Here is a 15,774-nt window from a genome sequence, read left to right as displayed (position 1 = left end):
TTCCTCTGAAGTGTTTTAAACGACAGAGTTATTTCATCACTGCTACTCTGTATGGGATTCTGAGATAAATCATAGCAGAAGTATTCTGATCCCTTGAATGTCGCAATATATTCTTCTTTTCCTGACAAATGAAAGGAGAGAAACAAACAAATAAATCACAAGCAAATAATTAAAAGCAACTTGCGTGAATTATTTTCCTAGCTAATTCAACAGTATTACTGTAAGCACTGTATCAAAAAGCAATTAATTTAAAACACTTAAAATCCATGAAGAAAAGTGTTAAATATAAGATTTACTGTGAACATATTTTAAAATATTTTCTTACAGAATATTCATGGGTATGATTAAACTCAGAAAATATACTGCATCAGCAGTCGTGTTAATGTTACTTAAGCAATCTGATCTAGAAGATATCTAAGTACACAACATTTAGGTGAATGTGCAAACCAAAGCGTTATCCCAGTCAAAACCCAGACCTTTTCATTCTGAACTCTCACTAAAATCATGGTGTCTCAAAAAGAATCAATAACCTAGATATCTTGAAGAGCTTTGGCCTAAGGCCTTGAATAAACCAAAACTACAAACCGCTCATTTAAGAATCTACCTCATTCAAACCTGCATATAGCACCATGCTGGAGAGAAGTTAACACGCATCAGGAAACAAATAGTTTTCTTCTGAGATGTACTTTTACTAGCCAGTATGTGCTATACACATTATTTTCGTAGTTTATCCTAAAGGTGACTAAGAAACACAAATAGCAGAGGCTCAGCCTTCAGTCTCATCAGAGAAGTATAACATACATGGAGATTATGTTTTCCCCTGAATTCCTATAGATGAACACATATGCTGAGCTTTCACCACATGTGTACAGAGTTTAGAGCTATATAAGTCAGAATTTATTTGTTTAGCTACTAGTAAGTGCTAGTAAAATGTCAAAGGAAAACTATATATGTTGATGCAGTGTAAGGAGGAAGGTATGAAAACCTGAGGATATCAAATTTCATCGTTCTTGAGAATAAACTCAGTCTCCAGAACACAGCTGATACCATCAGAACAAAACCCAAACATATGTATAAATATATAGATAAGGGAAATAACAACAGTGTGAATTTAAAAGACACCAGCGAATGACAGAGCATGCAAAAAAGCAGATGTGAGAACACAGTCCCTGGGCATACGCATCTTCTGTTGTTCCATGTCATCTGCTTACAACCCCCTGCAGCAGACTATACATTAACACTGATGCTACTTACAATGCTTCTCTTCAGCTAGTAGAGCATAGTAAGTTCAGATAGTACTGCAAAGTAACTTCAGATAGGAGTCCAGGTAGCAATTGCATTTTAGCTTAACTTTTCTATGTAATAAGAATATTAAAAATTATTGGTCTGTATTTATTTTGAAGTGTTATCTCACAGATTTGACGCAGAATTCTTTGGATTTTTTTTTTTGTGTGCAGCAGCAGCCAAATCATACTAGGCTATTATATGAAAAACCTCACAAAGCAACTGTTTATCTAATATGCTCTGTATATAGCCCAAAGCAGACCTCAACAGTATCTTGCCCCAAATGAAAGAAATCAGAGTTTGTAACAGGAAATCCACAGCTAGATTTCACAGCCTAAGCCTATTTTGTAAATAAACACTTAACAATAAATAAATAAATAACGTCTCTGAGCACCCTTAAGGACGATTTCCCTGCTATCTGTTGATAACGCCTCTCACGAAACACAAACAAAACCAAACAAAAATCCCATCTCCAGTTTCAGATTAAGCAAAATGTTCCTCTATTACAGCAAGCAGTTGATCATACACATTCACAGACTGAATTGGCCATTCATCATACACAATAAATACGCAGGAGGAGCTAGGTATCATCATAACGTGCTACATCCTAACTTGACTTCCGTAGGGCTGTAGTATCTAGATAGCTGGTACCTCTATGGACAAACCCAATCACCTCTCTGGGGAGGAACTCATGAAGAGATAGCCAGGCTTATGAGTACAAGCGGTTGACATGGTGAGAAAAGCTCCAACATAACTGGTGTCTCACCCTCCCAGTTTCAGGAGAACAAGAGTCTTGGGGGTTTTGAGGGGTTTTTTTGGTTTTTTGGGGTTTTTTTTTGTTTGGTTTTTTTTGGGTTGGTGTTTTTTTTTTTTTTTTTGTAATATGAAATTCCATTCTAGACAAAAATTATATTCTTAGAGGTGTTCTGACTAATACTTACTATGGAGAGAAAAGCAGTTAAAATAATTCTGGTATTTTATCACCAGACCATTTTTACCCAGCATACATTTTTGACAGTTAGGACAAACGCTACCCTTTGTTGAACTTGACTGAAATATGAGCTAGATTCCGTGTGCCTGACTGAGGCCAAAAATTAGCCCACTCAATCTGTCCAAAAGTCTTTGTTTTTTACCTTTGACATTACCAACAGAGTAGCAAGAAAATACCTATTTATTGTGTCTATAACCCTTCCTAGTCTATCAGGAACAGTAGGACAAAGGACACTGCAGCTTCCACTAAGGACACACCAGGAACTGCTGTACCCGTTCTCCAGGTCTTAAGTGTTCCAGATCAGTCCCGCATGCAGAACAACTCTACACTGATAGCAATGTGTCCTAGACCCTGACACGTTTTGGTAGAGGAGGAAAACCTTGGCTCATTCTGCACAAAGAATTTACAAACAATGCATTTTCTGGGGTTTCAATGCACTAAGCAGCACACTGCATGAATACAATGCATCTCATTTAATGAATATTTAATAAAAGCATAAAATGCTCAAGAGCAAATTTATTTGGTATGGATGCTTACTGCAAAGGCATACTAAAACAGCATGAATAACTGCAATGGACAGATGATAAAACTTAAATGCAGCAACTTAGTATGTATAGTTTTGTCCCATGTATTTAATGACTGTAACAGAAAAAGCTGAAGGACATAAATGAATCAACATGCAAAATATTTATGTATACATATTATGCACTGTAAACTACTTCTGTAGAGCCAGATCATTTACACAGACATGAAAATGCATGGGAGTGTAAATGCATGCCAGGCACTTTTTTTTTTTTTTTTTTTTTAAATTATTCCTAAAGAAGGGCCTGAAGAAGCAAGCAGGAATATTCATTCAAGCAAAATTATAACCTTGGACCGTAAATAGAGCCACAATTTACATAAATTGGAAAAAGCCTTTAGGATTGTGTTGGGTTGACCTTGGCCAGCTGCCAGATGCCCACCCAGTCGCGCTCTCACTCCTCCTCCTTAACAGGGCAGGGGAAGAAAATAAGATGAAAAACTTCATGGGCCAAGATACAGACAAGCAAGTCTCTTACCAACTACCATCACAGGCAAAAAAAAATAATAGTCAACTTGGGGAAAACTAGTTTATTGCAATTAAAATAGTTTTGAGTGGTGGAAAACCAAATTGAAAATACCTTCCCACCCCCACCTTTTCCTCAGGCTTAGCTTCATTCCTGTCACTCCTTCATTTCCAACTCCTCTACCTCTCATGACCCTGAGCAGCAAAAGGGAATGGCAGCTGCCACTCCTTCTTCCTCATGCTTTTCTCACCCTCCAGCGTGGGTCCTTCCCATGGCTGCAGTCCTTCAGGCTGAGCCTGCTCCTGGGTGGGCTCTCCACAGTCCACAGATCCTTCAGGAATTCTCCACCCATGGCATCCTCCATGGGCTGCAGTGGGGATACCTGCTCACCCATGGTCTCCTCTCCACAGGCTGCAGGGGAATCTCTGCTCTGGCACTGCAGCACCTCCTTCCCCTCCTGCTTCTCTCACCTTGGTGCTCACAGGGATGTTTCTCAGACTTTTTTTTTTCCTCACTCCTCGCTGCTTTTTTATCATTTCTTACACACACTTTCCCAGAAGCAACCCACTCGTGGCTGAGGGGTTAACCTGTGCCTCACGGTGGGTCTGCTGGAACTGGCCATGTTCAGCACAGGGCAGCCCCAGCCTCTCCTCACAGAAGCCACCCCCAGCTCCCAACACCTCACCGCAGACACCCAACATAAAGGCTAACATTTCTGTGTTTAGCACTCCAGAACTGTAAGTATTCAAGGCTAAAACCTTTTGACTTAATTGCATTTTCCTCGAGGGAGGGAAAATAAAAGGCTAAATGGGCAACCCTACGCCTCTTCATTGGAGAGCAAAACAAAAACTAAACAACAAAAACCAGCTTGAGTTGTCATTGGAAAGATGAAGTCAGCACCACTGTGACTGGAAAACATCTATTTCACATGGATCCCACCGGATGCCCTTTGGGAAAACCAGTAATGGCAAACTCTGAACTCTTCTTCTGCAGCATCTTCTTTAACCAATGCTATGCACCCTGCAGCATTCACTTTTAATTTTTTAACTCTTTCCCATTCCTTTTAGCTTCAATAATAAGGTCTGTAATACTCAGTAATGTCACCAAAGAACTGTCATTAACCAATATGGCTAATGACCTCCATACAAGGTACATAAACAAGTGTTAGATAAGCCGTAGGTCTTCCTTCCACATTACTGTACCATCACTCTGGCACAGGAGCTGATCAAAATCAACTCACATATGAAGTTTTCCCCAGTTGGCAGGGGGGAGAGACCCCATTTGGGGTATTTCTGGAAGGAATTTATGGATCTGGTGTTTCATTTAATCACTGATTTTGGCAATAAAACTGTACAGAAAGTTTGAATCAGAAGTTTTGCGAGTTGAGTGATTTTAAGTTATGTTGAAGCATTCAATTTTTAAACAAATTACTTAGTTTGCATCAAACTAGCATTCATTTGCTTAAAATTTGACTTTAAACTGAAAATAAAAAGCCAAAACTGAGAATACCATTTTACTTCAGAAAAATACTGTGATTTAAAAACCTGAATACTGTGGGGAAAAAACCCTTTAATTTCATACCTTTCCTGCCAAACTAAATTTTTGGCTCACCTGCCAAACTGAAAACGTCCATTATTTGCTGTTTTGCATTGTAGGATTGAATTTCACATATTCAGTCTTCAGAATTCATTGTAATACTACGATACAGGCTGTGATTGCAATGGCATTGCATGCAAACCGGTACCAGGACTCCATTAGGGTAGGATAATAATTCATGAAAGTGCTGATATTTATCAGGTAGGTCACATCCATACTTCAGATAACTGGGAGAGGTTCTGATCCAACCGCAGTATGCTCATGGGCTGCAGAGTCAGGAGATGAACCCTCCTCTCTGTGGGATTCAAGACAATATCACCTTCCAAACTTCCAGTTGTGCAACTATGGGCACTCTGAATAGCATCATTCCTGATCCAGATTGGCTCCATTTCATCCATTTCCTTTACCATTTAAGATTTTATTAATTATGGGCCCCTAGAAGGCCAGCTCACAGAGGAGCACAAGGACAGCCAGGAGCTCAGATGTCATGCCTTGTGATTCTGGCAATCTCAAAATCTCATTTCTGAAGAGAAATCAGACTTTACCAATAACTCCGCCAAGTAAGCTCCAGCTGTACGTACAGCAGCAATTCCCTTTTTCTCAGTAGTTACTATGTTTTCAGTAAAACTCATTAAATTGAGATTTCTGATGTAAATTACTTTTAGGAAGCAAAGGTTGAAAAAACTGAAGTAATTCAAAAACATTTTGATAGATTAGGAAATTCACTTCTGGTATCAATAGTTAAAAGAACTTCGATTTTTATTCTAAGGAGTTTCAGTGCTATAAAAAAAAAATGCCTGACAGACAAAAGGTCACAGAGCTTGACTGAGCAGCTAATGAGACAGTCTGCATACTCAACTAGATAGTCCTTCCATTTTCTAGTAGGTGCTGCCTGCTAAGAACTACCATGCTTTTCCACAGGCATCTGACAACTGAAAATACATTTCTTAGCATTACAGAAGAATGAAACCTGAAAACTACTGGTTTCAAACAACTGAAGGGAGATTAAGCATATAGTATCTTTTCACAGGAAGTATCTCAACAAAACTAAGTATTTTCTTGTAATTTGAAAATACATCCGTGGCATGAACTCAAATAATTTTTACTATGACAATATTCTAGTTTGGCCAAACTGCACATAACAAACTACTTGAAGGGAGGGGAGGTAGCGATAAACCATCTCCACATTTCTCCAGTCTTTGGAGTAATGCATTCCTCATGAAAAATTAAAACTCCCTCTCATGATCATTTCGATGCAACCTCAGACATCTTTGCCCTCAATATGGCATTGACATTTTGAAAGTGATTAGACACTGCAACTGCAATGCTGCCTTGCCATACCCGGCTATGAAATGGGAAGATAGAAGGCAAAACAGCCACAGCTCTGCCACTGTATGGTTTCAGTGTAGGCTAGCAAAGATTCAGAAAAAACAGAATAGGAAATCAAGTTACAAAGCTTTAGTGTGTTTTATCACTGAAAAACAGAGACATTTCTAGCAGACATACAGCTGGAGCCAAGTACAAGTGAAAATGTTTCATAAATTAGACACAGGACAGAAAAGCCATGAAGCAATACTGGTAACCATCCCTGTATCAACTCTCTAATGTCAAGCAAAGGTACTATTTTACCCTTGACATGAAAGTATATAATTACAATGGACAGATTGAAAAAAAATTATATAAAACATTCAGATGTTTTATATAAAAAAGCAGTTATAATCTATTGCTACATTTCATACCACAACTTTCATTGATTTAAAAAGTGAATTAAGAACAGGCTTTATTAATAAGCAATTGTGTATACTGCTGGTTGTTTGTTTATTTTTTCAAATTATCACTTAATGACACTTAGAGAAACCATTAAAAATGCATGGCAGTCATTCTAGCCAGTATGAAGTGTTGCACTTCATTTAATGACTAAAATGTAATTACCTGCATAGAAAAGCACAAGATAATACAAACACCAATAGCTGAATTTAACATGTTTTTATTCTGAATTTTGAGTACTGTAAATTATTGTATATTACTGCAGTTACAATCCTGACTAATGGGATATGCATAAATACAGAAAGACATGATCTGTTTGTGTCACAGAAAGGATTCAGACAAGAAGCATGTTTTATTAAAGCACCTGCTAGTGCAGAAAGGGTATTTTTCCTATTTTCTTACTTAGAATTTGCCCTTTTCCCCACTGAAGTCAACAACAGTTTTAGTATTCACTTCTTTGGAGGTTCATTTAAGTCCTTAGGGTCTGATCAAAGGTCCAGAAGAAATACTTCCACAGGCCTTAGCAGATTTTACAATCCTACATAAGTACTATGTTAAGCTTTACAGTATATCTAGCCTCCTCCCTGGCAGTATTAAATTATAAAATAGGTCTGGCTGATTCCATAATGATTTCATCATGTGCCCGTGCCTGATTTAAATCAAATGCATATGACTGGATGCTCTGGTCTTATTAGGTAGTAACAATGATGGGAGCATAGACTACAGAAAAAAAAAAATTGCCTAGGGAGAGTAAATCAAAGCTATTTATTGATAGCTACAATGTGTCTTTACAGAAGAAACAACAAACAGTCTTAAAATAAGTTTATTAACTAAATTCCAAGGACCCATGTCATGTGACAAACCAGTCTATTATTATACAAACAAAATGTAGTAGAGTGCTGTCGATTTATCTGCCTGCCTACCAGAAGAATTATTTTCAAAGACAAAATAAGCTGATACTGGTGATATTCTAAGAGTCAGATTCCTTCTGTACAATCTTCAAAACATTAAAAATGCACTGAATAAATAAATTATGCCAAACCAGAGTCTAGTATGTCCCCAGATGTACTGTTTTGTGCTCCATTTTATGGCAATTCAAGATTCAACCATTTATCTATTAAGCCGTCTTCTTATTTATAAAGTCTTACAGAACGTAATGCAACCTAGGGAAAACTACACCAAAACAGCATGTAGACAAAACCATTAACAAGGAAGACTGATACAATGAAACAAGACAGCCTGAACTGCTACTTCTGCAGTAAACATCAAGATCTGGAAACCTTGCAGCAATAGCAAACTAACAGTTTGCCACAACAATACAAGGGGAATTCTCTCTGCACAAGGTGTGCACCGCTGTACGTAGAATGATCTCGGGACACATCATGCACAAGGCTTCTCAGCATACTGCCCTTTTAGAAGACCAGCCTGTACCCTTCCATTAATAGATCACTTACTGGATCTTAATATGAAAAACTGTAAGACTATAAAGTGTTTCTCCAATTTTTTTTACCTGAGTTTGACCTTAATTTGTTTCCCAGTTACATAAAATAGGCTTACTGGATTGCATACATAAACAAATCATGCAGGCACTCAGAGAAGAAAACAAATTATTACTGTCTGCTTAAATTTAAGACTTAAATATGAAACCAACAAAAAAGATGGAATTTTGATAAAACCTAAGAAATTATTAATTCAAATGCGGTACAGATGGTCTACTTTATCAGTTAGGGTAGAATTTATTTTTAAAAGTACTGATAGTATGTAGCAACAACAGTTTTCTGTTCCTATCTCACTTAAGCTTAAATAATTTTGTTTTAATAGAAAAATCTCCCATTCTTCCTTCCCTTTCTGACATTCTTTTGTTCCTGTCCAGCAACTGCTCTCCTTGGCCTCTAAACAAGTCTTCACAGAAAGTTCCAAGGGAACAATTTGGGGAGAAAATAAGATTCATGATTCCAGATCCACACAAGAAAGAAAATACTGTTTCTTTCCTCCCCCTCCACCCACCACCATGTCATGTAAATACAAATCTCTGGCTCCTTTCCCTATTAATATGGCGTACGCTGAAAAGTATATGGCATGCTGGAATAGATTCTCTAGCAGGAACTGAAATTGCTGTTCTTGAGCATCTTATTTGCCAGCATACCCAGAAATGCATTGCACAATCCATTGTTGTAATACTTAAGCAAATTTTGGGTAAGAAACAAGAAAAGTCTTTATTATATGTAAATCGGCAAATAAGGAAAGTTGCACTCACAGGCTCTTAAAAGCAAACAGTTACAATGTGAAGTTTTAGTCTGAAAAGAGCTGCTGTTTTTACAGAAGGATAAAGATGCAGTATCACAAAACCAGCAGTTAGCAGCTCCAGAAAGCATTATAAAATAAATTTCAATTTTTGTGGTCACATTATGGTACCTTCTTCCTCCTTTATTAGGGATTAAGTCCATTATGAGATAATCATGGCTAGCCTAACATGAGAACAAAACATTTAAGACCATGAACAACTTATTCTGAAGGAGTCAGGAATCATTTCTCAAGGGTTGTGTTATTATTAATTTGTATGATCTTTTTGCAGAAAAATGCTGTACAAGTGTCTACTCATTCCAAAGATCCAGGGAACTGGTGAACCATCCCAAGCCTTTCTCCAAGAGAAAATGCTGCGCTCAAAGAAATGACAAGAGAAGTAAGACTTTGGCTAGTTGTTCTAACCAACTAATTTGGACTACCATAGTGTCTGTTTATACAGTCCACTATCAGTACATGGTTTAGCTCAAAAAGACACCACACCTGGAATCCTGGGAGAAGTCTGCACTGCTTGTATCCAACTTACAAGTAAAACTAGTATACTTTTAAGTAAACTGAAGTGCAAAGTAAAATTCCACCTGACAACAAGAATTTAACAGCATAAGTGATAAAGTCATGTATAAAATATCATGTTGCAGGAGCCGAGGGGAAACTTGGAAAGGCTTTTCTAGCTGCCGTTTTATTCTACACACAATCATTAAATCAGTTGCCAATTTGTCGTAGTTTAACCCCAGCCAGCACCTAAGCACCACGCAGCCGCTCGCTCACTTCCCCCCCCACCCAGTGGGACGGGGGACAAAATCGGGAAAAGAAGTAAAACTCATGGGTTGAGAGAAGAACAGTTTAATGGAACAGAAAATGAAGAAACTAATAATGATAATGGTAACACTAATAAAATGGCAACAGTAATAATGAAAGGATTGAAATATACAAATGATGCGCAGTGCAATTGCTTACCACCCGCCAATCAACACGCCGTTAGTCCCCGAGCAGCGATCCCCGCACCCCAACTCCCCCCAGTTTATATACTGGGTGTGACATCACATGGTATAGAACACCCCTTTGGCCAGTTTGGGTCAGCTGTCTCGGCTGTGTCCCCTCCCAACTTCTTGTGTCCCTCCAGCCTTCTTGCTGGTTGGGCATCAGAAGCTGAAAAATCCTTGACTTTAGTCTAAACACTACTTAGCAACAACTGAAAACATCAGTGTGTTATCACATTCTTCTCATACCTAACTCAAAAACATAGCAGCGTACCAGCTACTAGGAAGACAATTAACTCTATTCCAGCTGAAACCAGGACACAATTAAAAGTACGAACTTGCACAATGTAAGCCTCTGATCCCTCCTCACACCTCAGATTAGAATAAAATGATGACAGTTGTCACTCATGATAAATGACTTATAGGGAACACTGGATAAGTGATAAATTACTCCATTTTGCTAAACAGCAATTTTCATTCATTTCTAAAATGGCTAGGACTAGAGAATTTCCTCACTAATTTTCAGTTCCTTTAATCACACAGAGTATGCACTTCAAAAGCAAACTTGCAATTGAGGAGGAAGAGTAAAGTGAGCAGGATTTTTTAGGAATGATGCCATCTTAGGCTACATTAAATACTAGACTGCTAAAAGGTGAAAATAAGTGGATTATTTTCCTATGAACAGTCACATCATTAAAAAGTAGATTAGAAAGTCCTGCAGTTTGTCATAGTGATAACGCCTTTCATATAATTACTCAAAACGCCAGAGTTTGACATCATTTTAAAGGCATTCTTGTTAAACTAAGAATAAACTGCAAAATGACAAATATACATAAGACTTCTACATCCACAGAAGAAGAAACTAGTTTTAGTCAACATTACTGTTGCCTTAAAACTTAATGAGGGACTTTGGTCAGATGTTGGGAAACCAGGTTACCATTATATCAACAAATAAATACAGGCTTCAGTTACTCTGCCAAGGTAAAAACTGTGCTCAACAACTTACCAAAGGCCTTTTCCAGGCCTCAAGGCTCTCACTGACTTTGCGGCTAAACTGCAAAATACAGATTTTCAGCTTTCAGAGGATCAGAAGTGCAGAGCCTTTCTATATCACATTGCTTACAGAAAGCAGAGTTGGTAGAAAAGCTGACATTACAATAATAAAAATAATGTTTTTAATTTTTCTCTCTGTAACTATAAAACTTCTGCAAATGTAAGTTTTAAAATGAATCTAGTTTGAGTGATGGCACAGGAAAGGTAAAGTTCTTCCTCCCCATCCTGGGCTGGCTCTCATCTGCCTGTATCTTGCAGGGGAGAGTTGCACAAAAACCAAATACAGTTGTTCTTGTAAAAATTGAAAGCAGTCTGTGTCCTGGACAAAAATCCAATTTCTGGTCTGCTCCTTGGACAAAGTAATACCACCTTACTCCTTGCTGAGGGTTTCCAGGAGTCTTGCATTCATTTTACATTATAGTAAATAAAAACGTGGATTAGGAGAGGAAGAAATACTTAAGATAGCTTTGAGTTTGTTGGTATTATATTTAACACATATTTCTAATGAGACAATAAGGAAGAAAATAGTGTCAAACTAACACATCACATGAATTTATCATAATACGTAAAGAGAGTTAACTAATTAAATGATCTGATAAAGAACACTTCCAATGTTAATAACAAACTTCCGAAACATCAGCTGAACACCTCTCTTACAGTACCACACAGCACTACAGAATTAGTGCAGCATGTCCTGGGATGTGGATGCAATTAAAAAAAAAAAAAAAAAAAAGGAATTTTCTGGTCCTAATTAACTCCTACATAACAATAAGTTTTCCAGAGATGCAGAGGGAAGGCCCCTGTAATGGTATTATGTGCGTAATGAGCCATTTTTTAAAATCAATTTTGCACTACTATCAGAGAGGTACTACAGGAATATGTAGCATTTGTCTCAGTAATAAGAACCACAGCAATGATTTGAAAAAGGGAAACCAAACCAAACACCTTCTAGAAGATATTATACACAACTGTCACATTTTTTCAATCTGTGCCTAAGATTGCATCACTGAAGGAATGTCTACATATGAACATCGGGGAAAAGTCTCTTGGATCTCTGTTAGTCTTCAAAATGTATTTGGAAGAAGCTATTTAGAACTCTTAGTCTTCCTATAAACATGGGAAATTAAATATGAATTTTTTTTTATCACGTTTTCCAGCTTGTTGAGGATATGATCATCTAATAGTTTCTCTCACATTTAAAGAAACATGTTTTCAAGTTACTGAGTATATGAGGAATATATTCTATGAAAGAATCCTACAGCAACAAAGGAGACCTGAAAATCCAAAGTCTTAACTGAAGCAATTTGCTATTTAAAATAGTGACCAGAGAGATGTGCTTATGGCCTATTGCTACCTGCTAGAAATTTTTTATCTAAACAAGCAATTCCTAATATCCCATTACAATCCTTTCTCTTTAAAGTTAAAGGAACTATTATGTTAGCTTCAAATGTTAAAAGAACTAGTTTTACAGATTAAGTTCTAGATATACAAGAACCTCAAAACTTTTCAAAGACAGACAATTAGCCAAAAATACTATTTAAGCTTCATCAACTTAATTTACTGTCACACAGCTAATAATTCAGCCAAAAACTTTTTTTTTTTTTTTTTTAAAAAGGCTTTCTATGAGAAGCAGCAACAGGAGCAACATGCCTTCTTCTGGTGTTTCTTTTGACATGTCATTCTCAGAGCTGCCTTCAGCCACCATCAGTAACTAGATCAAAAGTGTCCAAATGAGCTACAGGATCAGAAAGCTCTTTCATTTCTCTTTCCACATATGCTGACTTCACCTGTAAATTCTTAATGAATTTTTATATATCCTGTCCAATGAATCATCAAAAACAGACCCCAAAATACCCCTATATGCTCCTTCTCTTAATTTTCAGGCTATACAAGACAACTATTTACACTAAAGCAATGAGATCTTTATTAACTGCCCGTAGTAGCGTCTTTGAAATCTGCAATGTTTTTACAACTTAAAAGAGCTCATCACTGTAAAGCAATTGACAATGGATTTAGATTGGACACCAAATCTTGGAATAATTTCTGGTTTGTGAAAGAACACAGTTTGTTTTCCCCTTTTTTCATTATTAAAAACTAAAGTAAAAGTTATAAATAATTTGTAAGATTTTAAGAAACAGTTTTTTCTTCTGAAGGAGGGCAAAGTTAGAGGAATTTCTCATTTAGTGAGCAAAAGAATATTGGTATTTTAAATTAGTTTGTTTTTAACAATTAGCATTGAATTCTAATATCTAATAAACTTAAGTAAAAATTCAAATTACCTTCCTCCAACTGTTAAACTGACTAATGATCACTACACTGAGTAATGAAAATTGTTTTTATTTTCCCTTTATGAATGTAGTTGGTGGACAAAACTAAGGACAGCACACAGGCATTTAAGTGATGAGCATGGCACAGACCCTTCTTGATTTGGGGTAAGAACAGACAATATTCTTCTCTGGAAAGAAGAATCAACTACATATCTAGATTAAAAACAGACACAGAAAGTGTGTATTTTAGAATGGAGGCAAATAAAATATTATTAGTAACAATCTGTATAACCATAGTGACTCCTGCCAAGGTCATGGCGTTAAAGACAGCTGAACAATCTGTATTTTACAGTGAAAAACACCCATAGGTATTTACACAGAATTGTAACCACCTGCATATGTATTGTAAGAAACATTCAAGGGCAAATCCAGAGCACTTGTACATAATCATGAAATGATTATTTCAAAATCCACATAAAACACTCAAATGGCTTCCCAACATACATAAAGCCTTGATGGTTACGATAGTGCTGTTATGTTATAACCTGAAGGCTGTGATATACCTTCCTAGAAACAGTTGGACCTATTACTTAAGTTTTTCTTTTTTTCTGTTGTTTCAATGCTGCCCTCCACGCCTCTCTTCCCTCTTAGTTCTTCTCCTTCAGAAACCATTCTTATTGCACTGTAATTCCTACTGAGAGGCAAAGGTAGACTAAGGCGTATGCTGGTCAGCGTTCTCGCTAATCAGCAGCCACTGGAAATGCCCAATCACATCTGAAGATCAGAATAGACCTTAATAACAAAAAAAAGCCTATTTCCATTCTATGGAAAGCAGCCTAATACAAAAACAAAAATAGAAGAAGGGACATGTTAAGAATATGGGTAAAAGGCCAACTGAATTTTTATCTTGGAAAAGATACTAAACCCCAATGAAATCTACAGAAGGCTGACAGATTATGTTATATACTAATGTATTACAGCTATTTATTTTTTTTTCATGTTTAGCATGCTAGGACTGGTTTTACTGGATTTAGGAGCTATTCTAATATTACCGCTCACTGCAAGACTGGTAAGTGTATTGGCATTATTGTTTGTTCTTAAATTAACACTCATTTTCCAGGACAATAAACAAGAAAAACAAAGTACAATTATTTTTGTAATATTTTGACAGGATACAACTGTTTTTCATGATCCTTCCCCTCCCTACCCTCAATCAAAATTTAGGTCATGATATTTCAGAACACAGGAGTTATTTGGTAAAGAGCTGTGCAGATGTAAGCAAGGGCCTGTGTCTGGAGAATGTCACACCAAGGTTTTGTGTAAACAACCACCACAGGTATTCAGATGGTAATTTCACATGTGGCATCTCAAAATCTGGGTTTACCCAATTGCAAACATAAAAGTATGCAAGCACTTGTTTTGTAATGAACATAGATAGCTATCAATGTAATTTACATTAAGTTATAAAGGAGTAGCAGCAGCTACCTAACAAATGGGTGATTTTTAGGAAAGAAGTGCTACTGAAACAAATGCCCTAATCTGTTTCAGAGCTCCTTCATTGTCACTGCAAAGCTATTTTGTGAAACAAACCTGCTTACAGGGGTCCTGATTCTGTAGCGTAAAACAGCTTCTTAAACACATAGTAAAAGATCAGTGCAATATTAAAGCTCTTAAACCTATTCCCCCACACCTTTTTCCATGATTGTCTGAAGCTTACCCCCACATAAGGTGACAAAAGGAGGAGACAATTTAAAGAAACTTGATAGAGACATTAAGAAGTTTCAAGTAACAACTTTAAGTTTTCCTATATTAAAAAGAAGACAATTCTTTCCATCACCTCCTCTTCTTTACTAAACATACCAGGATTTGACAAGATGTACTCTTTGGCAGAGCTTCATTATGTTCTAACATACTACCAGTAAGCTATATCAAAATAAGGCTTTCAAGACCTACTCTTGATACCTTTTTTTTTTTTTTTTTTTTAAATGAAACTTTTTAAAAATGATAGGTAGGTTTCTTGGCCTGACCATATTTTTAAAACTGTATTTAGCAATATGCACTGATTTATTTTCAGCTATGGATATATTAAAGATAAGTTTAGACATACCTCTTTTAAGGACCATTTTAGATGCGTATTGTAAAAATATAAAAGATTTCCAACTATCACAAAGTCTCATTACCAAATCTGAGAAAATCCAAGAAGACTTCTGCAAGTGGCAAAATAATCGGTATTATAATCAGTATTATATATGTTATGCATTTAGTTTTTTGAAGACTGACTAGCTTTTTTCATGAATTCAGTATTACCTACTGATCTTTATTTTTTCAGAAGTCATAAGTCTTTGAAACTGCTTGATAAGGAGGCCTCCCCACTGAGATTACCAATAGTCTTTTTATAGAAGCCTGCGGTAACACTGTAAAAGTGAAAGAAGATTAGCAGAGTATAAAAATAATTGGACTCTAGTGCTGTATTGACATTTTAGAGG

General features: G+C 36.7%; 1 protein-coding gene across 28 annotated transcripts in view; it reads right to left on the bottom strand.

Moving 5' to 3' along the window:
• Nucleotides 1-15,774, bottom strand: part of NRXN1 (neurexin 1) — a 724,516-nt gene that overhangs the window by 472,556 nt on the left and 236,186 nt on the right. For all 28 annotated transcript variants that reach the window (XM_030035075.2, XM_030035076.2, XM_030035093.2 and 25 more), the window contains one exon: nt 1-121. This exon is cut by the window's left edge and continues 181 nt beyond it. In XM_030035075.2, the coding sequence (XP_029890935.1) occupies nt 1-121 (121 nt within the window). The remainder of the gene's footprint in view (nt 122-15,774) is intronic.

This window comes from Aquila chrysaetos, chromosome 13, assembly GCF_900496995.4.
Source record: "Aquila chrysaetos chrysaetos chromosome 13, bAquChr1.4, whole genome shotgun sequence".
Taxonomy (NCBI): domain Eukaryota; kingdom Metazoa; phylum Chordata; class Aves; order Accipitriformes; family Accipitridae; genus Aquila; species Aquila chrysaetos.
This window is presented reverse-complemented; position numbering and strand designations above follow the sequence as displayed.